The sequence below is a fragment of the Syngnathus acus genome, chromosome 1 (genome assembly GCF_901709675.1).
Source record: "Syngnathus acus chromosome 1, fSynAcu1.2, whole genome shotgun sequence".
Lineage (NCBI taxonomy): Eukaryota > Metazoa > Chordata > Actinopteri > Syngnathiformes > Syngnathidae > Syngnathus > Syngnathus acus.
In genome coordinates this window covers 5,434,303-5,461,085 of record NC_051087.1, presented here as the reverse complement: position 1 = coordinate 5,461,085, position 26,783 = coordinate 5,434,303, and the positions used below count along the sequence as shown (strand labels likewise).

Below are 26,783 nucleotides of genomic sequence, written 5' to 3'. Positions count from 1 at the left end.
AATAAAAGGACATGGGATCCATTTCACAACAAAACAATTTTATATAAAACATTTTAAATGGACAGTCAATGACAAAAAACAAATAAAAAACAAAAGAGGCAGTCAAATTGGGTACTAGGGTTGGAGGTTTGAGAGCTTAAAGCAACCATGATGAAGGGGAGCCACTTTTAATTGTCACTAGAATAAAGTGGCAGGAGAACCATGACTAAATCAAGCTGCCATACTTATTTTTTTCTTTCCTCCAGGTTGCCACATTGTGCTAGTTAGTATTCACTCGGTCCTGACTGCTAGCTGTCATCAGTCATGGCTTTCATTTAGTGAGTAAAGATGCAAATGTCTCAGATGTCAAACACCAAAGACACAAGTTTCATGCACAACTATTTTTTTTTGTTTGACTTGACAAGTAATTGCTCATGCTGGTTTGTTTGTCCATGCCTTGAATGACCCTATTAGAGACCATTTTGCAGTTGGTTAAGTAGAATGTGCTGAGGACTCTTGTTAGCATCTTTGGCTAGTCCTTTTTTTTTTTCTTCTGTCTAGCACACATTCTATAGCTGAATGGAGATATTAAAGAAATTGCATTCATGAGCAGCACATAAAAAAATGTAATAGGAGAAATCTGCCAGGTTTCACACACAATTTAAAACAACCTGATGTGTGCAGATTTGCTCATTTGAAATGTTCCAAGTCTGCGTTACAAAATGCGACGTTGAAATAAGCCAAAGTAGTGCTTTCCACCAACTCATTCAAGTCACCTGAAAATGCGGACATAAGGAAAATAACGTTCGGTATATTGTGATGTACGGTCAAATATCATGCTAAATAATCCCCAAAACAACAGTCTGCTAGTGTTACATGCATACCATTACGTAGTTCTCCTCTTGGTATGACTTTCTCAAGACGTTCGATCAGAATAAAAATAATCATGTTAATAAAAATTGAAATTTAACTTACACCTTTTCAGGAGGAACAACACTTGCGGATATAAAAAGAACACAAAGTAAAAGACAGCAATAGGATCATCAAGGATGACATTAACAAAGATAATATATTTATACATATATTCCAAAAAATGTGCTTTCTACAAATCTTTGGAACAAAAACAAAAAGCCAAAAAAGCCACATCTGGAAATATAGAATACAATAGTATAGAAATATGCACAATAGTAAGGTGTTTTGCATTTAAATATTGTTTTTTTTTCCCCATTAACTTGACAGAATCTCTCTCACTATCACCTATTTTGTTTTTCAGGAAGACTTAATCAGCGTTGGAGTTACTCATCAATTACGGAGCCTGAGGGAAGAATCTAACGTTTACACAGTGAATACTTGAATTAGTAGATTCAAAGCATAAAAAAAAATTAAAAAATAGCTACTCTAAGTAAGAGCGCCATCAGCTTAGTGTTGCACTTTTGGTGCGTCGTAGCACATGCACAGAGTGTGGGTGACATTCCGTGCCGGAGGCCAAGAGGCAAAACATCACTTTACCGATGCTTATTTTCACTTTTTAAGGCCTCAACATATTTTAATGAGGATTTTTTCAGACCCCATACCAAAACAGACTATAATTAGTAGAAGCAAAAAAAAATGCTTGCTTGGAAGTTGTTTTACTATGACTTATTCTGAAAAATGACAGCCTTATTTTTTTGTTATATTTTTTCATTCACTAATAGACGCCATGCCATGCCCCAGTTAATCACAGAAAAAAATGATAACACCTCTGATCTCCCTTCAGATGGCACTATGACTGATAACACCACGTCACGAGAGATATCATTTCCATCTGGCAGGCAGACATGGCATCTGTAAAGCTAACATTTGGAGACTTAGGTGCCTCTGTCTTGCCAAGTGGAGCAAAAGCCTTTTTTTAACATGGTTGTGAAACACAAACACCCATTTGATGTCCAGAAAATGACACGAACTGCAGATGGACCCTTCGGTATTAAGTGATATATTTGCTATAATACATTTTTTTTTTACTATACATGTTTGAATGAGATATTTGTAGATAAAATGCTTTCAACTTAAAATAATGCAATTGTCCAAGTAACAAAGCCCTAGCCCTAATACCAGTTGAGTCACTAAACCATGTCATGGTTATTATTTGAGGAAAAAGCAAATTAGTAAACGTGTCTGTTTTTTTTACCATATGCTACCAAATTCTGTGTGAGAACACGCTGGGCCAAAACCTCGCTAGCAAAGTTTAGCTGATGTCAGGGAGAAAAATAAAACCTATAGGGATTTCAATGATTCTAAATTTGGTAACTGACTCTAAACTAATTTATTTGCATATTATAATTTAAAGGTTCACCGTTTCCGTATAGTGAGAAAATTTGAGGTAAGGACCGGCGCTAGTAAGCCTCCCTCCCTCAGCTTTCAGTCATCTTTCCAAGCTGCCATGTTGAGTCTCTGTGCCCGCCGGCGAATTCTCTCCTTTACTATTCAGCCACAACCCATCAGCGAGCTTTTCCTCGCATCCCTACTGCCACAGTTGAGCTTGAACGTGCAAGTCATTCTCAAAGACAAACCATTCAAAGGTAAACGAAAAGAGCCTTTGGAAGAACATCTGGGTTCCATCACAAGTCTTGTGCTGCTGAGTGAGGAAGGACTGAGAAGTGGGACTATAATACAGCCGTGCAATAAGGGAAGGTGGCTATTTTTGCCTTCTTTTCTCTTTTCTTTTTAAGGTCAAGGCCAGCCAGCCATCAGTCTTTGATACAGCATTCCTCTATTTCTGTGTATGAAAACATGGGACTTCTCTTGGATGGGAACTTGGTGTGGTTGAGTCCAAGTTGGGTGCAGTCCACTTTCGCAACAATTGACGGAGCGCTTTCAGATGAAAGAGCTCCTGAGAAATGTAGTGTCTTTAATAAGGGGTGAATCTACTGTAGCCCCCCCTGTACAGCGTGGCCTGTGAACAACAACGCTCATTTAGTAAATGGGCGAGTCCAGAAAGTAGCAGTTCACACCTACAGACTGATTAAAATAAAAATATATAATATATATATATAATATATATATATTATATATATTATATATATATATAAATATACAAAAAAACAATATAAATATATATATAAATATATATAATATAAAATATATCAATAAAAAATTAAAATCTTCAAATGTCATTGGCCATACCATTGTTTTTCTTGAGATCTCTCAATGCTAATTATATAATTTGTAAACATAACTCTCGTACTGTAATTGAAAACTGCACACGATATTACAAACGACTCACCATGGCTCCAACACCGTAGGCAGCTGGGGCAAGTGCAGCATGGTAGGGGTCAGCTGTGTAGACTCGTCCGTAGCTGTAGGTGAGAAACAACAACAGCCCTTCAAATATGGTTTTTTTTTTATTTAACACATTATGCCAAATAAAAATGCACACTAGTCCAGGAGTAGAAAATTTGGAGCATAACCTCGGCAGAGGTGGTGATGTGTGTGTCAATATCAAAATGAACAATCAGAAGAGAAAACAGCATCACAAAATAGAGTGGGTATGCTTTTGTACCCGGCAAATTCTGTTTGGTAACGTCAACATTTGTGCTGCTCAAATCTGTGAACATGACTCACTTTATTACTAAGTCTCCACTTTTGAGAAAAATAAAATGTTTTTCAAACTAGTATGGTAGTCACAATAAGCCCACCACTCACCTGTCACTGTAAGCTGCTGCCGCCGCCGCCGCCGCTGCCGCGGGTGTGGCTACGGCTGTCGGCTGGGCGTAACGATACGTGGCGTAGCCTCCCTGCGATGAGGCAATGAAAAAGAGGAGGAAGACGAGGGTCGGGTGCGTGGCAGAGGAAGACATTTGTTCAAATCTCGCTTGACATTGTGCTCACGGTAAGAAGCCACCAGGCAACTAACTACAGGGTTACATTGTGAGGGAAAGGAGAAAGATTAACGAGCAGACAGTCAGCAAAAGACTAATCTGGTGCAGCATTCACAAGGATGTAGCTCAGGCTCTGTGTGGCTCTCTCCCTCCATGACTAACCCACGAAAAAAAAGATCCACAATTTGTTCATAATGTGCCCTTTTCCGCTTCGTTAAGTTGGACATGGAGGGAGAATAGTCCTTAATATGTGACCCTACCAAAAACATACAGTTAAAGAAAAACAAACAGATGGAAAGGTGTCATATGTACACTATGGACACACAAAAACACAACAGGTGTGCGTTTTTCACTCACACACACATTCATAAAAATAAACAACCTCAGATGGCCAAGCGACCAATCACAGACACAGCATGCTTTTGTCCAAACTCTGATATGAACTGTTTATTAGACCAAACATCCCTCCATCAACACAGACCGCCGCATTCTAGCCTAAAGATCAGTCACGACCAAGTCCCCGCATTCAGGAGCAGCACACAGGTTTGCGTCGCAAAGGCGTTGGGAAAGACTGGACCCGTGGTTGGGGAAGGAAGTGAAGAGGAGGTTAAATGAGAAATAAGGATGGGTGGATTGGAGAAAATTTCCAAAAGAAATATTAAGCGTGAGGGGGAGGGCGATCGAAGGGCTCGGGGTGGGTCAGCCTTATAAGTACAATACGAGTGCATGCCGACACTGATTTGAGTTAGCATGCCACAAAGTGAAACACACAGGGAGACTCCTGGAAGGGGTCTGAATTAGCTTATCACCAAAGTCATGACGGAGCACCTCAAATGGATCCTTTTTTTTTTTTTTTTTTTCAAAAGCAGCAGGTCACTCACTTCTTTTCCTTGGATTTTTGTTGTTGCATGTGTGCACCTTTCTTTGCTATCAAGTCATCCGCACGATATGCCATTTTCACAACTGCTGTATTTTCTCACTCAAAGGCATAAAACTTAAATATTCTTACTGCGAGGGGTTGAACTGATTAGTTGACGAGTCTAACAATTTTCGGCAAGACTATTTCCCAATTTATTATTGCAAATGTAGTTTGCAGTGATGCACTTTTTAAAAATTAGAAATGTCACCCTTTTTTCTACTCACTAATTAAGAGCTTTCTATGACTGCATCATCACTTTTTTTCATACGTTCGAAAAATAATACCTGGTATGAGACTGAAAAAAATAGATATCCCTTTTTGTTCCCCCTTTGAAGAATCTCAAGTGCAAAATACTCCCACTAGTTAACAAAATAACCTCTGCTTTCATTTCATTTTGCATCAACATGAATTTAGCACTATATTCCAGTTGGGCTTGCACGCATACATCTATCTATCTCCTCCCTGGTGCTAAATAATTTTCTCCCCCTTCCGCAACTCCACCCTTGTCAGAATTCAGTGAGTTAGTAGAAGAGGACAGAGAAGGCATCTCAATCTCAGATGGTCAAAAAATGTCTAGCAGCACGCAGTCATTGGAGACGAGGAGGATGCACACTGGCTCTCGCATGGAGAGTGTCAACCCTACCTGAGGCAATCTGCCACTAATGTCCTGAAACACTAGTCTACAGAGAGAACAGAAACAGCTCTTGTCAACCTGTTCACGCACTCGCACACACCATTACGCACTCATAATTGTAATGGTAACACAACTCACAAAAGCACAGAGGCAAACCCTACAGGAGAATACTCATGAATGTGCAAGCATCTGTATATTAGCTGCAATTTGTTGGAATGAGGACTTGGACTGGGGAGAATTGGTGTGATGCTGGAAACACTCGAGTACAAGTCTGAGTGGGTTTGGTCTGTGCCATTGTCACACTGTCAAACCTACAGGCAAGAGGGGGGTCGAAACATAGGGAGGAAAGGGTGAGGCAGCGGGCGGAGTGACACTTATACTTACATAAAGATCAGCGGCACTGTAAAAACCTTCCTGATAGGCCATCACGCTGAGAGAGAGAGAGAGAGACAGAGCAAAGAAAGGGGGGGGAAAAAAAAAGGGGGGGGGGGGGGAAATAATGGTGCGTGGTTTCACCATGTGGCCAGTGTAGGGAAGAAGGAATTGTTTCCAAACAGGTTGTGAAAGAGAGAAAAGACAGAAATGTGAGATTATTACACACCGTGCAACATGCAAGAAAAACAACACCAGCTCAATGTATACAAATATGCTCACTTTACTGAAGCTCATATTACCAGATTGGAAATACCCCCCAGAAAATAATGGTATTTGAGCTCAGCAAAGTGTCATACAAACACACACATGAAATTTGGCTTGGCGATGAGAGGTGCTCACCCAGGGTAGGTGGGGATGGCAGGTTGCGGCACAGCCGCCCTGACTGCACTGTACATGGGCCGCGCGCGACCTCGCAGATGAGCGCCGCGGAAGGTCGCCGCGGCCGTGGAGGCGGCCGCTGCAGCTGCCGCTGGGTAGGGAAACCCTGGCACTGGTTGACAAAAAAAAAATAACTCAAGTCAAATGGGAAATATTTTCAAGCATAGACTCATTTTCAAATCTGGTAACTGTACCCGTGTAGAGCTCGGGACTGTACATGGCGCCCATCACAGGACTTAACTTCCAGCCAGCTGAAGACAAACAAAAAATGAAGTAAATTTCAACCGGATCACTGAACAATCACACTCGAGTCAGATTATTATTTTAATATGGAAACACACAGGGCTGTCACTATCAATTTTTTTAGAATCACTTATTCTGTAGATTTTTTTATCTTTATTATTTATTGACTGACAATTTTTTTGTCTTTTTATAGATTCTTATTTCATAAACACAAACTGAGTTGCGCCAATATTTTTGTTGTATCTATGTCACTCGGTGACAATAAAAGCTAGGATGATAAAGTGTTCATGATACTGCTTTGTGCAATTTTCGTGTAAAAAGTAATACCATATGGTAGAGCAGCAAGACCCTCTCCATTAGTGTACGGGGTTGTCATCTTCTTGTTTGTCATCACTCTGGCCGTGGCATTGTTGACCTAAACAGAGGAGAAACCGCATTGTTCACTCAATATTAACATATTCAGAACACATATACTAAATTAACTATTTCAGGTACTGGTACACTACTAAGTCTAAAAAGTAGTTATATTGAGATGTCGTTGTCCCTTCATAATTGACTTGATTAAGTCTGTTGATGAGCAGCCATGGAATTTGACGCATGCATTTTTATTTTTAGAGAAACACTGAAAACAAGGATCCTGTTGAGTAGTCAGGCAGTTTGCACACAAACAATGCAACCAAAAGGCACACAACAAATACTTCAGAGAGAAAAAAAGGGGCATTCAAAAAGGAAATCCAAGATTATTGCACGGCTATACCTTTGAAAAAAGGAGGGGAAAGAAGGTGAATTAAGCAGCATAGTCATCGGTTTAACACAATGCAAAAGGAAATGAAAGAAAAAAAAAATATTCCAATGCAAAAATGACACACAGCCAATCAAGAGCATCTTACATCAGCAGAGGTGAGCACAACCAACCAATCAGCAAGCATTGAGGCAGCAACGGAGCAATCAAAAAACAACTCGGCAGCCCTCCCGATCACATCTTACAGGAAAAAAAAAAAAGAAACAGGAAGAGGGGAAGGACAGAGAAAGGACAGGAGGATAGAGGGATGCAGGTGGAGGAGCCAGTCCACATGAAAACACATACGATGAGGGCGGGAGAGTGAAACGAGCCGTCCCAATGTGCAGACCTTCTCATGAACAGACACACATACTATACATATGGAAGACAGATCACATGGGGGGATAAAGGCGAAGGAAAAAAAAAAAAACAGTGGGAGGATGCAAATGTCATTCCCGACTAAAAATAACCAAATGAATGAATAATAAATAGGTAACTCAAACTGTTGGTTGTGAAACGCTGCCAGGCAGGCATCCCGATCAGAGAGCCCTCAAAGCACGCAGCTAACGCACACCATCAGAACCAAACTGGTCGAAAAAGGCAATCGAGAAGACCAGGGAAAGAAAAACTGCTAACTCGTCTATTCGCGGGCCTTCAAATGCTCTTTACTTGGAGATGGACTCAATTTGAGCTGCCCGCGGCCACATTATCAGTCTGGTGTCTTCCCCCTTTTACAACTGTCTGCAGAGTAGAGAGCGGATTGGCGCAAAGTGATGATCAGCTGCTACAGTACATGAAATACCGCCACACCGTCTTCTCCGCTACGGCTAACACAGCACTCATGCTTCAGCATGCCGTCCCAACTAAATGCAACTAGTGGCTGAAAGATGACAAAGAAACGACATATGATGTCATACAGATGCCAAAATAGAGAGAGCGAGAGAAAGAAGAGTCAAACCATGCAGGAGACACAGCTCTGGAGTTGAATGCAGTTAGAGAGGTGATTGGAATGAATGCAGAAGAAGTGCTGCAGGTCATAATTGTTGCACTTGCAGATAGATGCAGCACATTCACGGGTGGCCTTCGTTATGCCATGCGGTCAATTGCTATTCTCCAAATCGTTTCATTCTCCACCTCCCCAAACAATCACAGAATTAGCCAATCGGGATCTCTCAATCAATCGCCCCGTGGCTGTCATTTGGGTGCCGCCCCAATTGGGGCGGATGGGGTGAGGGGAGAGGGGTTTCATTCAAAAGATGATGCCATGTACACAACTTACCGTTGCCGGGGGAACGGCGTGAGGACACGCGAGCAGTTACCGTGGAGACTGACAACAACAACATACAAAAATCATCAGGGAAATAGAGAAAATATGTGTACGAAAGAAATGATGAGCCAAATTAAAAAAAAAAAAAAAAAGGAAAACATAAAATCGAAAGAACACAACGATAATAATGAATCACCTCTCGAGGGGAAGTGATGTCACATGTGAACAGTCGCCTACATAGACCAAGTCAATCCAGCTACTCGAAAAGCACGACACGCACAATAATTAAAAGAAAAAGAATAAACATAAAAACTAACCGGGGAGAAAAATTCAAACAAAACTTATTAACGCTCTGCGGTGTAATTTAAATTGTATGACAGAAGAATATACGGAGGTATGTGGGGGCAGGGATGAGGTGCATCGTGTTGGGGGGGGGGGGGGGGGGGGGACACAGACAAAGACAAACTGACTGGCACGGTGAAGAAGAGCGGAGAAAGCTGATGGACAGGAGAAGAGAGGGGATGATAACGAGCCTTCCACTTAGTCATTCTCCACCCACGCACGGACAGAAAAAGAGTGCTGCGCATTCACAATCACAACCATGCAAGATGGGCTTTACTGACAAGAAAAAGAAAGACAACATAGCAAACGGTGTATTGTAGCTTCGACACGACTCGCCACAAAAACCTGAGCTCATGCTGGCAAAGGCAAACTAAAAATACAACCACGTTGTGATTATTTTTCATAGATACAAAACAAGTGGGGGATGCAACACTTTGTGTAAGCAATCTTCGGAGGCATCGTCAACACCGCACCTCTCAGCAATCTCATTCCCAAACGGTGGCACTTCAAGGCCTCGCCATGCAAACATCTCTTAAAATCTTAAACATCATCCGACGTCATGACCCCAACCATGCAGCATTCGTTAAACTCCTAACACCGGCAAGCACTATTTTCACAAGGCTAATAACTGGCTCCTGCACTCAACCAGAACGCAATTATAGCCACTCATTATGATCAAGGATGGTGTGATGTTGGGAAACTGTGCAGCGGGAGAAAAAAAAAAAAAAAAAAAGTCCTCCATGCTTGTGAGAAGCGGATATCATCAGCCACCCCTGGCCATGCCTGTCGTGCTGCCACTCCACCCAGCATGCTTTGCAAAGCATACAGCTTTGAAGAAACGACAAGAACAAGAGTAAACATCGACAAGAAGCGCCGTCCAGTGTGTGCACTGATGCGCCATGCTAGAGTGAAGGCAGACAGGTTAGAGTTGAACACAGAACAGCCATCCGGAAAAAACGCCAAATGCCGCATTCTCATCGGACATGAAGGGAGAACAAAAGGAGAAAAATGGCTATCTTCAAATGAAATACGAAAAGGGGAGGGGGGAGCGGCAAATTACCTCAATCTTACGTCCTTCCACGAGGGTACCATGAAGCTTCTCTCGGGCCCTCTCTGCATCTGCGCTCGTCTCAAATGTTACAAAACCGAAGCCCTGCAAAAAGAGTATAGGGGAGGCAAGTTGTGTTTCTGGTAGTTGTTGATATTTGAAAAGGCAAAATGTCCCTATTGCTGTCTTACCTTGGATCCTCTCTCGTTGAAAATGATCTCGACATCAAGAATTTTGCCGTATTGCTGCGACAAAAAAAAAAGTGTCAAGTACCGCATCTCACCACAAGGTGTCAGCACTGTTCAAGCATGGGGAGGAGCTGGCAGTTAGCCATACCCTCCCAATATGACTTCCACATGTGTGCGCCACGTACATGCACATGGACGCATTTGACAAAAGACACCCCTTTACACGCTTAAATGGGCATGCTCATTTCAAGACACACAAATGACGGACAGTTGCGAAAACAAGGTACGGGGGGGGGAGAAACAGATGGGCTCCAATAGTCCAAAGTGATTTGTCATGTGATGAATCACGGTGGGAAGGGGGACGGTGAATAATTCAGTCTTCATACCCCAAACATCTGCCGCAGATCTGGGTCTCGGAAGCGGAAGGGAATGTTGGACACGTGGAGGCGTTTGGGTGTCCCCTTGGCGTCTGAATCATCTCCGATGCTCCCCCCGCCGCTACCTCCCCCTCCTCCTGAGCCTGACTGGCCATCAATCTGCGAGGAGCCATCTGACTGTTGGGCCACAGGGACGAGGAAGGAAAAGACACACAATGGAAATAAATGTTGTCATTTACCTACGTGTTGTTTTGGCCGCCTCGTTTGAGCGGTTAATGTGACCCAAAGTCAAAAGTGACATTGTTAATAGTGCCAATTAGGAAACTATCGAGTTGGTAACATGTCTGATGAACACGAGAAGATTAATATCAGCTCCAGTATTGATCCAGCAGCTAGCTTATTTGTTTTGCTTCGGAAATCTAATCTATCATGTTCTAAGAGTTTAGCGCTATTTTGACATGCAATGCGGTTAGTCATCCAAACAATTATTTGTGTATTCTGAAAAAATTAAAAAAATGCTCGGATGTTTTACGAGGGGCACCTGCCGTCTATCTTTTTCCAATTTGAAAAAAATTATGTTTAAAGCAATAATTATATATCAATAAAAACTTTCACTCATCATTATTACCTCTCAATGTTGACTGTATTGGCAAAATCAGCTCATAGCCTCATAATTTGTTTGTTACAAATAAGATTTCTTGCCCTATTTAGGACCAATAACAAGTTAGCAACATCATGTGAAATGTGGATTGCACTATTGGATCAAGTGTGTTCTTTCTAATTTAATGAGACGGAAATTACCCACATCATCATAACGTGTCATGTGATGCGGAGAAGAAGAAGAAGGAGGAGGCTGACACTCACTTGGCCACCGAGGCTGTTGACAACATTGACGACGCTGTTCACTGCGCCGCCGGCTTCCACTGGGCCCTGCACGGCGCCCGCCGCGTACAGACTGCCGCCGTAATCCAGGGCAAGGCCGTTCTGGGGAGGGGGTGGAGGAGGAGGAGGGAAGGCTGCGAAAGGCGGCGGTACGAGTCCCTCCTGACCAGAAGTACTATCTTGGGAACCCTGTTGGAAGGAAGGGCGAAAAGCTCAGTTGGCAACCTTCCACTACATCTTCAAGCAGGCCTGTCACATGACCGCATGGATGCCACTTCCATCAACCTCAGTTGGGTGCATACACACAAGACTCAAATATTTGCAGCCCCCATATGCGTGTGCGGAACCGTCTCCACTCGCCCCCCCCCTACCAATCAAATATTCACTGCACACATCTATTATTGAGGGTCACGTGCCCCCTTGCTCAGTGTTGTACAATCGCGTGTCCATGCCAAGACACACACTTGTCTCTACATACAAACCACCTTTGACACGGAAACGCCCACACAGCTCACGCAAAGCCGCCGACTGTTAGCATGGAAGCTTGCCCAAGTGCCCGCGTTAGTGGTCCGGAATATACTTGTGGCAGTTCACAGCGTGCGTAGGAGAAAAAAAAAAACCACACTGGGTGCTGGTGGGTGCGGGATGGTTACCCTAAATGGTCACGAGAGATGGACGGAGAATGGGGGAGGGGTAGAGAAGTTGATGACTGACGGAAGAAGTATGGACTGTGTTGGCTGAGCACTGCAGTGATAAAGAGAAAACGTGTGCACAACAGTTCTAAAGACTCTCGGTGCTACAACTTGTTTTTGTCAGTGTGCAAAATGGCTACGACCTTGATAAGTATGCAGCAAGGTTAAAATAAAGCATACATGAGGTAGTACTATAGATTTAAGATCATTTTAACAAGACCTTCACTTAGTTGGCGAGCTAATTGTATTACGATCATATTGCTTGAAATGCAAACTTTACGTTTCCATCCTTATGTTCCGTACGTGAGCAGAAGTGTCGCACTCTCGCTGCTGTCTTGTGACAACAGCAGGTGTGACTTTGAAGGTTTGTGTGACTTTGACCAAAATTTACATTGAGCATTCAACTTTTGAGCTGGCACCGTATTTGCTGTTCACTAATAAAAGACTCACGCCGCAACCTCTCCATCTCCTTGTACCTCCATGCGAGCCCTCCTACAACTAATTATCCTTCCCATTCACCGCTATAATGAGTAGTATCATAAAAAAGTAGTTCTGATGAGGGTGGCACTGAGGTTAGGTCGTAACAATTATTGAGTTAATTGATATTCATTTGCCTTTCACCACCCAAAAATTTGCCATGCTTACCTGACATCTGGTGAGCTACACTTACTTGTGTGTGTTGTGTGTGTGTGTGTGTGTGTGTGTGTGACAGGCTGCAGTCATGCCCATCTGAGTAGCACAATAGATCTCTGTCCCTTTGGGAGTGTTAAAAGTGTGTGGGAGGGCGTGTATGTACGCGTATTTGTGTGTGCGCCATCTGTCTCAAAGCTTTTGACCTTACTCGGTGACACACCTGTGTCACGGGGCCTTTATTTCAGCGTCAACCGACGGGCCTCGGACATACGGGCCGTCACGAGAGATGACTTTCACTCATCGTGTTTCGATTACATTTCGTATCTGCTTGTCTGGCTTTTGGCACCAGGACATCAGTTTTCTGCCGCACTTATATTACCTCGGTGTGGGTGGTCGTCATGGCGACGCTGCGTGAAACCACTGCGGCATCATTTACAATGTGGAACATGAGCTGCTTTTTGCGCTAAACAGCAGCAAAAAAAAAAAAAAAACACTTCACCAGCAGAGAACTTGTGTTTACAAAATATTTCATGCGGTGCAATCCGTGACTACGATTCATTAGTCTACAGGACTGTCTCAGAAAATTAGAATATTGTGATAAAGTTTTTTTTATTTTCTGTAATGCAATTAAAAAAAAAAAAGTCATACATTCTGGATTCATTACAAATCAACTGAAATATTTTATTATTTTAATTTTTGTTTTTTAATTGCATTACAGAAAATAAAGAACTTTATCACAATATTCAAATTTTCTGAGACAGTCCTGCACATACAGCATAGAACTATATTCAAATAATTCCAGTCAACACATAAATACTGTCGCCGGGTTATTCTACTGCGCATGTGTCTTCCCAGAAATGATTCCCTCACTGGATCGCAGCACCAGATGAGTACAGTGGCCACATTACGAACCAGCGTGTCCAACTTCATTCACATGTTCAGAGAGCAGCTGTGTACACTAATTTCAACCCTGAAGCTTTGCAGACTGTCTGCGATTTCATCGTAAAATTCAATCACTTTTTGTGCACGAAAACTCCGACGTGCAATAGCAAATGGAGGTAAACTGTAATGATGCTCTCTCAAGATGGAGAGCTTAAAAACAAAAGATGCCAGGCAAATATGATGACCTGGATGATCTCATATTGTATCTTGCAACAACTCCAGTCAGCATTTGGGCGGAAGATGAAAATGATAGCGGACGGCGACACGCATCGTTGTGGGTCACTCGGTGAGAACTAACTTAGGTGATAAATACAAACAAAGAAACGAGAGCTGCTCCTATGTCTTAATAGAAAGGGAAAGTTGATCACCTGGCTCGGGTCGTATGATGAAACATGTTTACGACGTCGATGAAGGACAAGCGTTAGTATATCGAGTAGCACGTCAGTACGTAAATGTTTACATTCACTTGGTTGTTCCGTAAGATCTTTTGAACCAGTTTAGCATTTTATCAGCGTTAGAGGAAGGTTGGGTAAAATGTTGCTATCCGTGACTTTAACATTGGAGATTGAAAACCTCTTAATCTTGGCAAATTTAGACTGGACAGAAGAACCAAGTCACTTCTCCACCTACTGGCGGACATTGTCCAATTTGTTGGTAGAAGCCGCCTGTGAGAGACTGTGCTGGTGACTCACAGCTCACGTGACTAAGGATGACTCAAAGTTGGACAACCTGTGATGCAACTCAGGCGGGCAGTCATTTCAGGACTTCATGCTTTTATGTCTTGACCACATGGCATGCTTTTAGAAAGCTGTTGCGCAAACATACACCAACAATCTTGGCCAGGGGCGAAGAAAATGGAGAGGCGATGGATGTTCTTTCAGAAATCTTAGAATCTTTGGTTAGGCGATTGGCATTTCAGCCAAAAACCCAACAGCCATAAAAATAGTCCGTTCCGTGCCTGCGTATGGCTCTTGGAATAACGTTCTTGACCCATCACGTTACAAGCCTGTGTCTTATTGTGAATGGCCTTTGGGATTCACATTCACTGACCAAAGACATACTATAGATGGCAGGACAAAAGAAAGAGGGCATTCTACCTGAGGGAAATTTTCGAGTGTGCATTTGTGTCAGCACTTAGATTTGCGCATGCTTTGTTTGTGTCCATCTTGGGTGCATAGTGGCGTGCGCGGAGACTCCGCAGGCGTTAGGGCATTAAGGGTTGTGTAAGTGCACGCCCTTAACTGGCAAAGCGAGCGACTCGGAGCGGTAGATGTAGCTGACTTACTTTCGGGTCAGTTATCAGCGGCAAGTGAGTCTGAGGGGCCATGTTATAAAAGAGTCAGCGTAGCACGACGGAGAGGATGACGCGGCAAAGATAGAGGCACCACCGGGTCATTTCATTCAAGAAATGCCACTTGACTGTTTTACTTGGCTCGGTCATTATCCTACATTTTAATTCAACTCGATGGAAGATTTGATTTAACTTCCTGCCTCATATTTTGTCAGTTGGCGCAGTCTTCAAAGTAATAGTTTTAGAATGATTTAGTACCCCGACGTACACTAAATGTTGAATTTCAAGTACGTGTCCCTTTTTTTGGCCTTTAGCTCCGCAGCGTTGCTACCGAGGTTGCAAACAGCTGGAAAAGCATTTACGACGCGTCTGCAGCATACCGATGAGCCAGGAGACACCCTCTTATTTAATTATTCCATCCCACATCACCCTTTCTCCTCCTCCCCCTTCATGCCGCTGTTCTCCCTTTCCTCCCACTCGCCGAGTGGCTTCTTTCCGCTTCATAAAATCCAGACGGGACCCTCGCATACATACGCGCCGTCCCCATTCGAGTCAATCAATCTCGTTTGCCTCATAGCAACAGCAATTCTGCGACATCCTGTCCCGCCCTCCCCACAGGCTTCCCCGTCGCCTTATAGGGTAACATGCCTGCTTGTCAAACAAATCCCTCCCTGTCCGACCCCCTTTTTTTTTCTCCTTTTAAGGGTTTGACTCTGGAGACACCCCCCTTCTTCTACTGTAAATGTGTGCAGGCCTGTACACACCCCATCCCTGACTTCAGTTGCCCCCGCCTCCGTCTGTATCAATGGTCCGCTAGGCTCCGCTGCGGCGACGTACGAATGGTAAACACAACAAAACAAAAAGGCCAGCGACATTATTTGTCTTCATTTAATCCTCATTAATAGCCGCACGCCACCTCAAAACAAACACCTGCAGGTGAACAAACAAACGCTGACATCTTTGCTTTTCAGAGTTTTATTTCGATATAATAATGGTAAGCAGGTTATCTGCAAACGAGCGACCCGGGCAGCGTTCTCACTGGCAAGTCGGCGAGGGCAACCCCGATCTAGTTCAAAAGCGCGCAGATGCCTCACTGCGAGCGCTTTCGGAGCAATTACAGAGCAAATTGCTGCAAAGGAGGCACAAGCGTTTATGCTCCACCGTGGCAACCGTAGCCAATTCCCGCTTCTTAAAAAAAAAAAATGAGGCAGAGAGCAAAGGTGTTTATCTAACATAGCGGTGAGCTCGACGGTCTCCCTCACGCCTCGAACCATCTAACAATCGGTGCAAAATGAATGACTCATCCCAGTTGCCACGGCAACACGGCTCATTGGGATCATTTAAAGACCATTATTGTTAACCCTGCAAAGAATCGATAAGAAGATTTGGAGGTGGAGGAAGCGTGTGTAAATGTGTGTGTGCATGTATGTGTGGAGGGGGTGTTTGCCTGGCTTTGCGTGCCTGTGTGTGTGTGCTTGTGTGTCTTTGCAGCAGGTAAGAATCTCTCCCCTGCTTGAGGGCATAGGTGGGGTTTGAGAAAATATTTCAGCAGTGCAGCCAGTACTTTAACTTCGCCAGGCACAAAAAGGCAAAAATAAGCACATTTGGTGGGATTAACTAAATTACAAAGAAAACTGCAAAGTCAGCTGGATAAAAACTCTCTGAAGGAGCAAGCTAGCTTCTGGCTTACTGTATCCTGAGCAAGTCATCCCCGCATAACGGCAGCCCCATCATCCGTCAGGCTTCCCTTGCCGGGGGTGTCCCGTCACCTTTTCCCAAATAATCAATTTCTATTCTCCCTCTTATTCTTTTCTCTGTGTTCCCCATCCCCCCCTCTTCCAGGGTCTCTTGAAGGAAAACATTGAGATAACAGCTGCCAGGGCCCCGGGGAGAGCGGGAGGAGGGAGAAAAGAGGTCAAACAGTAAAGAGAGCAAGGTAGAGCTGAAAGAGGAGCACACACGCGATGAGAAAGTGAATTAGGAATCACGCACACGTACACACACTCAGAGCTCACTTTTAACTCGTGTCAAATTAAATATGAAGACTTTTTTTTTTTTAACACAAAGTGCGCTCTGCGTACGTTACTGAGCCAGTAGAGGAGCGTTTATAAAAAAAAAAAAAAAGGGGGGAGACCAACTGTTCTGTGGACACCTGTCCTTTTTGCTCATAGGCAAGAATGATGTACACAGACAGCTGCAGGGGTAATAAAGACCACTTTTACTCCCCCCCCCCCCCACCCCTTTATTGCTTTCAGCCCAGCAGCCATGTGCGGAGTTTATCAGCGCGGAGATCCGCAGCATCCAACCAACTGCACCGTAGCAATCGCATAGATTCCTCTGAGCATACATAATACATGGCAGAATAATTTCTGGCAGGAGCTGCTCCGATGTTCACATTGCGTGCGCTTCACGCTCTGGGCGGCAGAACAGATGCCACAACAACAGCGTTGCCGTCCATCGCCACTGGAGCATTTCATCAAAAACGGCAACTTTGCGGCCGGGGATAAAATGAGCGGAGCGCCCGAGCGAAAGGGTCAAGTGGAGTTCTCATCCGTTCGTCATTAATCAGCGCTTCATGCTTGATGACAGTTCCGCGGACGGTCGTGTAGCCGAGAGTCACCGAGCGTTCGCGCACAGGCACGGTCAGCGGAAACACTCACCGACAACACGGAAGGATAGTAGAGTCCCATCATCGTATTGTGAGCAACACCACCACACTGTCGTCTCTCCTTCTCCTCTCTCACTCCGTTCCTCTTGTCACGCTGCCTCGCCTCGCTTCGCTGGCTGGCTCTCCCTCTACCGAGCCCGTGTCACCTCAGCAGCTCCGTCTCTTCTTGTCTGTCTCACAGATTCAAAATCTCCCTCTCTCTGCCCCCGCTCGCTGGGTCTGCCCTGACAGCCCCCCCCCCTCCGCCTTCGTTGCCTCCTCCTCTTCCTCCAGCCTCTGTCCCTGTCACTTTCTCTCCCTCGTTCACTCACGTCTTTCGCTCGCGCCCTCTTTTCTCTCCCTACACGCAAGCTTCTGTTTTGCTGCTGTGCCCTTGCCTGCTCATCTTTTCGATCTCCCCTCTCAGCCAGAGACAAGCTAGCCACCTCTAAAACAACTCCACCCCCTGACTTGGTCACACCTGCAAACTTGCCCCTCCCCTCTGCTTTCCATCGTAGTTCCACTAAGCTCTCTCTCTTTCTTCCGTGCACTCCCACCACTCTCCTTCACCATATAGGTGAGTTAACTGGAACTGATGGTACCAGTGGGAGAGAGATCCCATTCCTCGCTCTTTCTCTACAAACCAGACACAAATACAAATCCGGAAAGACGGCATCCATCGGCTAAAGTAAAAAAACAACAACTAAAAAGTAATGTATTTAAGGTTAGTGATGTCAAGCTACTGCTAATAAGCTTGCATACTGTACATAGTCAAACATTCTTGACCAAAGATTAAGATTTTTAATATGTTGACATTAATGTGTTAATGGACTTGATAGTCAATTAATCACAATTTAAAGAATTTAAGGCAAGATTGAGTGCCCTACTCAGTTGCAACCACACATGGCGCTGTTGAGCAAGTCTGTGCTCGTTCTACTTTGTGGCATAAAAGCATATTTCGACTGACAAGGACAGCACTCCCCCTAAAAAGAAAAAAAAAAAAAAAAAAAAACACAAAAACATGCCTTCGCTTCACCTTTAAAACCTAAGTGCATCGATTTTTAAAACGTCTTTTACTTGTCAATGCAATTTGGGTCCTGCTCAGGATTTGATTAACCTTCAACATTAGGGTAGAATCCATAAAAGATGTAATAAAAAGCTCGCTTTACCCAGATGAACTATTCTTGACAGTCAGAGAGGTAACTATTTAATCGTGGTTATTATCACAGTAGTGGGTGACTGCAATGCATCCTCTCTCAAATGTGTTAAACATATATATATTAAAAAAAAAAAGGCCATCAATCTGAAGTGACATGTGACCCAGCTGTCATTTACAGTTTACAGTCTAAACGCCCTGCCAAGCATTTACGGCAATAGACAATAAATCAAAGCTGCGTGATTCCTCTTTTTTCATTATTTAAGGGTTCCGACTCAGACATCTTTCAGATAATAATTAATAATAAAGAGAGACATAAAAAAGTGGGTCAGGAATTGATTCAAATCCACCATACCAGCGAAGCAACAAAAGATGCAAAAAAGGAGTAAATACAGTTATTAAGAGCACATGGAGGAGATACGTGTTGTTCATGTCATCAAGCAGGCAGAGCACATCTTTCTTCACACATTGAGCTTGTGCGGATCCCCAGGCTCTTCCTCTACGAGCCTTTGATCACATCACCTTCACACCACTCTTGACAGTTTAGCACCTCTGCAATGTGGGAACATCTTCTGCACGCCATCGTTGTCTTTTGCATAGCCTTTTGTCCCCCCCCATCAACGGTACTTACCAAAAGTAAATTGGTCTGATTGGCTTTAGGTGAATTTAAGGAAAGACCAAACCATCACTACAGCAAACTGTAAAAATTTCCTTCATGTTTTTACAAATTCTAATTTACTTAAATTTAATTAAACTTGCTGGGAATTGTTTTTTTTAGATGTTTTTACAAATTCTAATTTACTTAGATTTAATTTCATTTAACTGGCTGGGAACTTTTTAAAGGATAGCAACATGGCACGTGGTGTTTTTTTCTAATGATTTGGGGGGGGGGGGGGGTGTCAAGTCATTTTAAATGCCTTAGAAATTTCGACACGCCATCTAGGAGACCCCCTTGAAATTTTGGCTTGTATCAAATTATTGGTTTAATTTAATATTCCACACACATCTAGTCCATTTATGAATACACTAAAGAAACTATTTTTTGTGACATTCATTCAGCTTATTTATTTTTCCAACGGGAACAATGTGACTTTTCTCAATAAAAGGTTGGCAAACACTGAATTAAACAGTTAAAATGAAATAACTGACAATACACTGCTGCGTGATGACATTATCCGTGCTTTCTTCCCATTCCACTCAGATGTGACATTTCTCGGTTGACTAATCAATAGACAGTGTGTGTGATTAGCTCCACCCTACACACATGAAAACACACCAACACACAAAGTGCATCGAGGGGGGGCTTTTATTTTCCAATTGAAAAGCTAAACAAATGTTTCATTTTAAAACAGTGTCATGGAGTTTGAAGCTTATTTGAATTTTAATATCTGTCTCCCATTGGTGTTTTGCAACTCACATCCAGTTGCTAGTCTGTGCTGTGTGCATGCCACCGTTTCTCCACTTACTTATTCATGATTTTCTATAATTTATCACACGTATGTAGTTCGCAGCAGGCAACTCTTTTTGCCTTTGCGACTATTTTCATTCGAACATCATCATTAGAGGGGGGGGGGGAATGGTTCAAAGTAGTGTCATCTCATCAGTGTGCAGCAAAACTGAAAAGTGGCTAATTGGCTGGCAGCCATGTGAATAATCTAAGCAGCCTCATACAAACAAGATGGTTTCGAGTAAAGGCTTAAGATGGGGATGAAGAAGAGCAGCAACCAGAGGTTTGGGAGGATGGCGGAGGAAGGGAGGGAGGAGAGGATTATGGGTAGAGCATCAGAGGATGAGTGGATGATCGAAGGATTAACCATATCAACTGAGCAGTCTAATAACGGTTAGTAGGCTAATGGGAACACAGGGAAACAGACTGCTGCTTTACAAGCGTAAACACACAAAATGTTGTATTTTGTAGGTGTTGAAAAGACATTCAGAGAGGACACCAATGCGGCTTGTACTTCAAATCTATCTTCCCTTCTTGTCATAACTACTACCCGGTGGTTTTGAGTTTTATACAAGATGTAATAATTCTAAGAATATTCATGGCTTTATTTGTTCTTATGTTTGATATAACAACATTCTCACCTGGCTGTGAGGTGGGTATCCATGGTAACCGAGGGTCAGTGGATCGTTATTCTGAAAGAAACAAGATGAGATACAGTTGAAACCTGAAGGGTAACATAACACTTTTTTTTATTATTATATATTTTTTTATCATATAATTAATTCGTTTTGCTAAATGCCACAATATTGAGAGTGACAAAAGTGTTCATTTTATCTGTCCGAAGCTTTTGGAAGATTACCCAAAACATCTGACCAACGCTTATATTTGAATCCTGCAGTTCAAAGAAATACTAAGGAAATGTATGTAAACTTTAGACTTTTGAAATTATGGAGAAAAAGGCACACCCAATGGATTGCGGGGGCCATTGTTATTAATACCATTCAAATCTAAAACATTTCGTTTGAGGCAGAATATTTCAATCAACTAATGTCTATTAGAAATAGAAAGGCAGCCATTACAACAACACTTTGGAGGGATTTTTTTCATCTTGTGAAATTAAAAGACAACCTTTCCTTGTGCCTCTGTCCTTTTTCTTTGTGGAAGTAATGTCCCTTTGCCTTCTCTGGCCCTCGGGGAAACACTTTGCTCTGTGCGTATCACAGTTTGAGTTGGGCTGATTAGTTCTGTAGCCATCTTGCACCGAACCCCCAAGGGATCATTTCACTAAAACTGAACATCACTTTGCCAATGCAGGAGCTAAAGCTGCTGAAACAGGAAGTGGCTCAGTGATTGAAAGAAAGAAAAAAAAAAAAAAAAAAGTGAGACAATCCAAGAGCCAAAAATGCACTTAGGATCTTGAAGCCCTAAATAATGAAACGTCTTTTTAGGGGCTTGAATAACATGAATAAAATATAACCTTATTTTGAAGCAAGGCCAGAAGATCGAAATAAGAATACACATTACAAATAATGAAAGGACCAATTGAGATTTCTGACTTTTTGTCAAAATGCTAATCATTTGGAATTGAAATGAGACAACCTGAGCCCAAAATACAAGAGGAAACAGAGGGAACAAAAACAATGACTCATACATGAGTGGAGTCATGTGCTTTATTTCCAGAAGGAATGAAGGGGGGGGGCTACATGGAGTGCATCAGCGTCAGTCTTAATAACAGTTGCGTGCAAATTACACAAGATCAAAAAGATTGTTTTCATTCACTCTCTGAAATGTCAAACGTTATGTCGATGATTCTCTTTTTACACTGACAAAATTGAGAGATAACACGGATCTACGTGTTACATTATTAGTTGGCAAGGTAACAAACACAGAACTTCACTTCCCAATAATGCTCAAGTGCCATTTTGTTATTCATTGGTTTGGCTACCAACATGGCGTGACATGGAATTAATTTATTGGCAGGATGTCTTTCTGCATCCATCTGTTTTTAAAAATTGAGGGCTGCGGTCAAAAGATTACGCCTCTCTTCAAAAAAGTGTTTCAGCTAACATTAGCAACTGTGATGAATAAGCACTAATTAATCAACGGCTATAATAATCTTAGCACCAAGAACTTTATCTTGAGAATTAATGGGTCGAGAATGTTTTAGGCCTAGCTTGGTGAAATTCACCTCCAGTGCTGGGTCAAAACAAGAAGTATGTATCCATTTTTCTTTGCGTATATATATGTATAGTTAAAAAAAAATGCCAAAGTTGTTGAACGGATCGGGCCGTGGGTGGTGATGGTGGGGGGGTCACCAGATGGTGAGGGGGAAGTTATGTGATGAGAAGCTTGTTTACCTCCAACTTGCCCTTCCCACCATCTTTTCTCCTAGCTTCACCAACGCCTTGAACACATGACCCCTGTTCTTCTCAGGTGGTTGCTGTGCAAATGCCTGTGAAGCATCTAATTTGGTCGCAGAACTCGAATCTATTCCTATCGTGTCTTGGGAATGCTGCTCTTTTAAGAACTATATCTGACTGTTCTGACAGTCATCCCGCATCACTGCTAAAGCGGGCCACGGAACACACACACTCATACACTCACAGAGAGAACGCACATGTGTTTTATCCACACAGCACTTATGTGCTAAGCTTACAAACAGCAACCTCAAGTTTATTTTACTTCAGTGAAGTTTACGCCACGTGAAGTTTTCACAACAAACACAGTTTCACGCACAGTTGTGAGAAAATGTTGGAGGAGTCTTAAGTAGATTTTGGCAGTGGCTACACAAATTGTTTAGAACCAAACAAACACAATTCCCAAAACATGATGTTTAGTGGATACCACTGAGCTAAATTAAAAAAGGGTCATACTTGACTTTTGTATTCAAAGTTGACAAGAGAAGGGGAAAATGGAGCTCTACTTAATTCTGTCTTAATCTATACAGTGCTCGGGCCCGAATGATTAAATGGCTGAGAATTTTTTTAATGCTCTGCCCGAGTCAGCACTCAACGTGACACTGGTTTAGAAACATGAGCTCAGAACATTCAGAGACATAATAATGAACATTCGGCTATTCAACTGCCACCAGATCTATGTCAACTAGCATGAAAACAAAATGAAAGACAATACACCCTGAATGCATAGCAAGACTATTTCTTTTGCCGAGTTTGCCGGGATAAGAATAAAAAGGGGTGTGCATTAATGTTCCAGTCAAATCATTTGTCCTCAAAGCTGTCAACCCTGGCAAGACCTGCTTATGTTAGAAAGAAAGCAAAAGAGAGAGCGCGTACAGCCCCATTCCTATGCAGAGTGACAAACATGGGACATTCAGCAACATGCCTGATGGATATTGAAAGTGACAACCTCATCTCAACATTGGCCAGTAGCGGACCCGAAGTGCGGATGCAGGGTGGTGTTATGAATACCCTGAAGGAGATGTAAACGATTGCCCAATTGTTGCAGCGCAAAAAACACAATAGTCTGGTTTTCAAATATATTGATTTAAAGTTGCTTGGGTATGCTAAGGAGTCATAAACTGCATGCAGCTTTGGTTTAGCGTCGACTTGATGTAGCATTGCCACCCACACACCAAAATGACATCAACCAGTGCCGGGAACAGTCCCATTACTGCAGAAGGCCAAATAGATTGCTCTTGGCCGCAACCACATCCAATTGTGTTCGCTTCACTTAGAGGTCAAAGCTGACCTGTGTCAGCAATAAATGGTTAAAAATGGGGAGGCAAGTATGAAGCTTCAGGATATTTTCCACTCTTTAAATTCCTAGGATGTTTAGCTTGTTAGCTTTGTTAGTTTTTGTTTTAGTTAAAAGCATTTTTGTTTTATTAATAAAAATATTTGTTTCGGTTTCTTTCCCCAACTAAAACAACCTTGTTTTTTTTTAAAAACTAGTTTGGGCACATTTTGTAGAACACACGTATTGCAAAGTATTTTTTTTTTTTAAAATGAACTTGCACTTTAAATGTTCCACTTTAAATGTATGATTTAGTTGAAGTCTGCACACTACAAGTGCACCATTGTCCAGTATGCATATTCTGGTTAAGGACCAAGACTGCAGTGGAAGATCTGTCTAATACAAAGTATGACTTTGATGCACAATTCACTTTTTTTTTTTTTTGTGTACAACAGTACGAGTGTTGTGTGAATGTTCTGCCTTAGATAAGGATTTCAGGGATCAGTGTGGTTATAAAGCCCCCTCTAGTATGAGACGTGATCCCATTAGCTGGAAACAAAGCCTCTTTACTGCCAGTGATAGGGAAAATCTGTTCAGAGAGCAACAGCTATGGATGGTGGCCTTCTCTTGCCCTCGCTCTCTCTCCACTTCCATTTCCGCATTATCCAACAAGCTCACGTTCAATACATTTTAGAGACTAAAACTATTGATCTGTGCTTCTCTGCTCTCCCACACACAAACACGCTCTCCCATCCGCACACATCTACTTTAAAGTGTGTTTATGTTACTGACAGCACTCACTGGCGGCTGGTCTGCATGTAACACCAGCCATTTAGTTTTCCAAGCAGGAGCAAACAGACCACTTCACTTCAATTACAGCTGTTTCCAATGGCAGGCAAATAGCTTTCTCCATCCTCACAGAGCACTCCAACGTGCATAATATAGCATAATGATGAGCAAAGCATCCTCTCGTTCAACAACAAACCTCCATTGGAGACTTATTTGACCATTCACGGTATAAATTGACAATTCGATGACACCAAAGGAAAATAGGTCAAAGTAGTTCAGGAGGGTGGTGGAAAGTAACGTGTTGGAGTATCAAGGGTACAATGAAGTCCCTAACCTGCCTTTTAAAGTAGAGGGTCTTTGTTTACCTCCAATATCCCCTCCTGCTCAGCAGCCCCGTTAAAAGATCCCAAGCAAACAGTGGCGTGTATTTTGCTCTCTACAAACTAATGTCCACACTTCCATGTCAAGCTGTTTTTAAATTACATTAAGAAAAGCCCCATGCACGCTGTTTGTAACATGCACAATTTAATTAGAATGCTAATTCAGCATGACATTTGTGATCACTGAGCACAACTGAATTAAGTTTTACAATTGTGACCCCTTTACATGAGACACAAACAAAAGCAAGACCGAGCAAAAGAAGCAATAATGAACCTGTTCAGAGAGTCTCCCTTACCTGTCCAATGTCGCCAATCCCTCCCGAGCAATCCATTCGAGGGCGCTTGCACTCAGCCCCTGTCGAGTCGACCAGGCAGGCCGCTGTCTGGCCATCGGGCTCCGGGTCTCCACGCTTCATTCCCCGGACAACAGCAGGAGCGCCGCCCACGTTGGGATGCACTCCGGCAAGGGCGTCAAGATCTCGATCCCGCTCCAGAAGTCCACGGGACACGGGCAGCATGATCGATGCAACGTCGGTCGACATTAACATTTATATATATAGAGAGAGAGAAAGGGGTTCTTATTCTCCCCTACTGGGGTTAAAGGAGGACGATTGTTTTCGCACTTTGTGCGTGCAACTGAAGGGTAAATTAACTAGTTAAAATGCATAGGCCTTAGAGTAAGCCCTTTTCAAACACACAAAATAAACGTGAGTCTGCACGATAAAGATGTTTAAATATAGCGCCTACTATTTACAGTGACGGCGCCAGCTTGCAGAGGCCTGTGCTATGTCTGACTCGAACAAACCAAATAAATCAGCAGCGATCACAACAAATGGCTGCCTACCGCCAAAATGTCCATTAGGAATCAGCCTCTTCCCCCCCTTCTTTTTACAGTGAGGGCCTCTCGATTAAGAGACAGAACATCCTACCGCAAGACGAAAAAGCCCCTCAACATGTCGCCTGTGTTCTCCTCGTAGACTAGGACCACAAGCGCGGAGGTTCACAGCAAGTCGAGCCCGGTCAGGAGCGCTCCCTTTGCCCCCATAATAGTCCGCAAGTAGCTAGAAAGGTTGACGACGGACGGGGTTGTTTTTTCCCCCCCGTTTCGCGGTTTCTATCTCCGCCAAGAGTATTCCCCCTCTCTCTCTTTCTCCCGGTGTGTTCTAGCGGCGTGTGCTCCGGGGAAAGGAAATCGAGCTCCCCTCCCTCTTGGCAAGTCTTTCCCCTCCTCCCGTCTTCCGCTCTCCTTTTGAACGCAGAGCCACGCAGCCCGCAAGTGTGCGCAATGTGCCGCAGTGCCTCCATACATTTGTGCGAGGGGCGGAGGGCGTCAAACTTACTGGTCTAAAGATGTTCCTACTCTAAGCCCCTTTCTCACTGGATCTTCTCCATTTCCACACCTACGTTTTTCTCATTTTAGAGCGTGTTTTTTTACGCCCCGTGGGTTTGCTCTTGAAAACACAATTCCCCAAGTTCTTACACAACCGAGGACCTAGGCCCGGTGTTGAGTAATGCAGTATGAAGCATTGCCTTGGGCTCGTCTGGTATTTTTATTGCTTGGATGACACCCAGTGGTCAAAGGCTACCATGAGAGGCTAATGAGTGCAGGAAAAAAAATAAAAATCGCAATACAGGGCAAAGGTTTCTTTCCAAAATAACCCACCTAAGCTCTTGCTTTTTTTTCCTTTTTTTGACATTATGCAAATGTATTTTGCAATCACAAAGCTTGCATTCCTTTCAGATGCTACTGATATCTTCTGCAGCATGAAGTTCATTTCCCACT

General features: G+C 43.1%; 1 protein-coding gene across 5 annotated transcripts; it reads right to left on the bottom strand.

Annotated features, from left to right (window-relative positions):
* Window positions 1-420: 420 nt before the first annotated feature.
* On the bottom strand, window positions 421-26,376 carry LOC119120673 (RNA binding protein fox-1 homolog 2-like). 5 transcript variants are annotated; one of them, XM_037247782.1, is made up of 13 exons: window positions 25,297-26,376; window positions 20,780-20,830; window positions 11,313-11,519; window positions 10,458-10,625; window positions 10,075-10,128; window positions 9,896-9,988; window positions 6,773-6,860; window positions 6,397-6,453; window positions 6,164-6,314; window positions 5,399-5,435; window positions 3,661-3,752; window positions 3,242-3,314; window positions 421-2,911 (listed from the first exon to the last, which is right to left on the bottom strand). In XM_037247782.1, exons 1-13 carry the CDS (start codon window positions 25,546-25,548, stop codon window positions 2,867-2,869), a joined length of 1,368 nt encoding a protein of 455 aa, XP_037103677.1. In that variant the 5' UTR covers window positions 25,549-26,376; the 3' UTR covers window positions 421-2,866. The 5 variants fall into 5 exon arrangements, 4 of the variants coding, with proteins under 4 accessions (XP_037103677.1, XP_037103668.1, XP_037103702.1 ...); XM_037247773.1 differs by lacking the exon at window positions 5,399-5,435 and adding an exon at window positions 5,774-5,819 and having other exon boundaries at window positions 25,297-25,548; XR_005097565.1 differs by lacking the exon at window positions 421-2,911 and adding an exon at window positions 5,774-5,819 and having other exon boundaries at window positions 3,285-3,314; window positions 25,297-25,548.
* Between the last annotated feature and the right edge of the window lie 407 nt (window positions 26,377-26,783).

Bases quoted from the DNA above. Each gene is read 5' to 3' on its own strand.
- LOC119120673 (XM_037247773.1), bottom strand. From the start codon at position 25,548: ATGTTAATGTCGACCGACGTTGCATCGATCATGCTGCCCGTGTCCCGT. The intron at 6,454-6,772 runs GTATTACTTTTT...GTTTGTCTTCAG, and splicing joins TCTTGCTGCTCTACCATATG to CTGGCTGGAAGTTAAGTCCT. The intron at 3,753-5,773 runs GTAAGTATAAGT...GCCTCATCGCAG, and splicing joins ACAGTGCCGCTGATCTTTAT to GGAGGCTACGCCACGTATCG.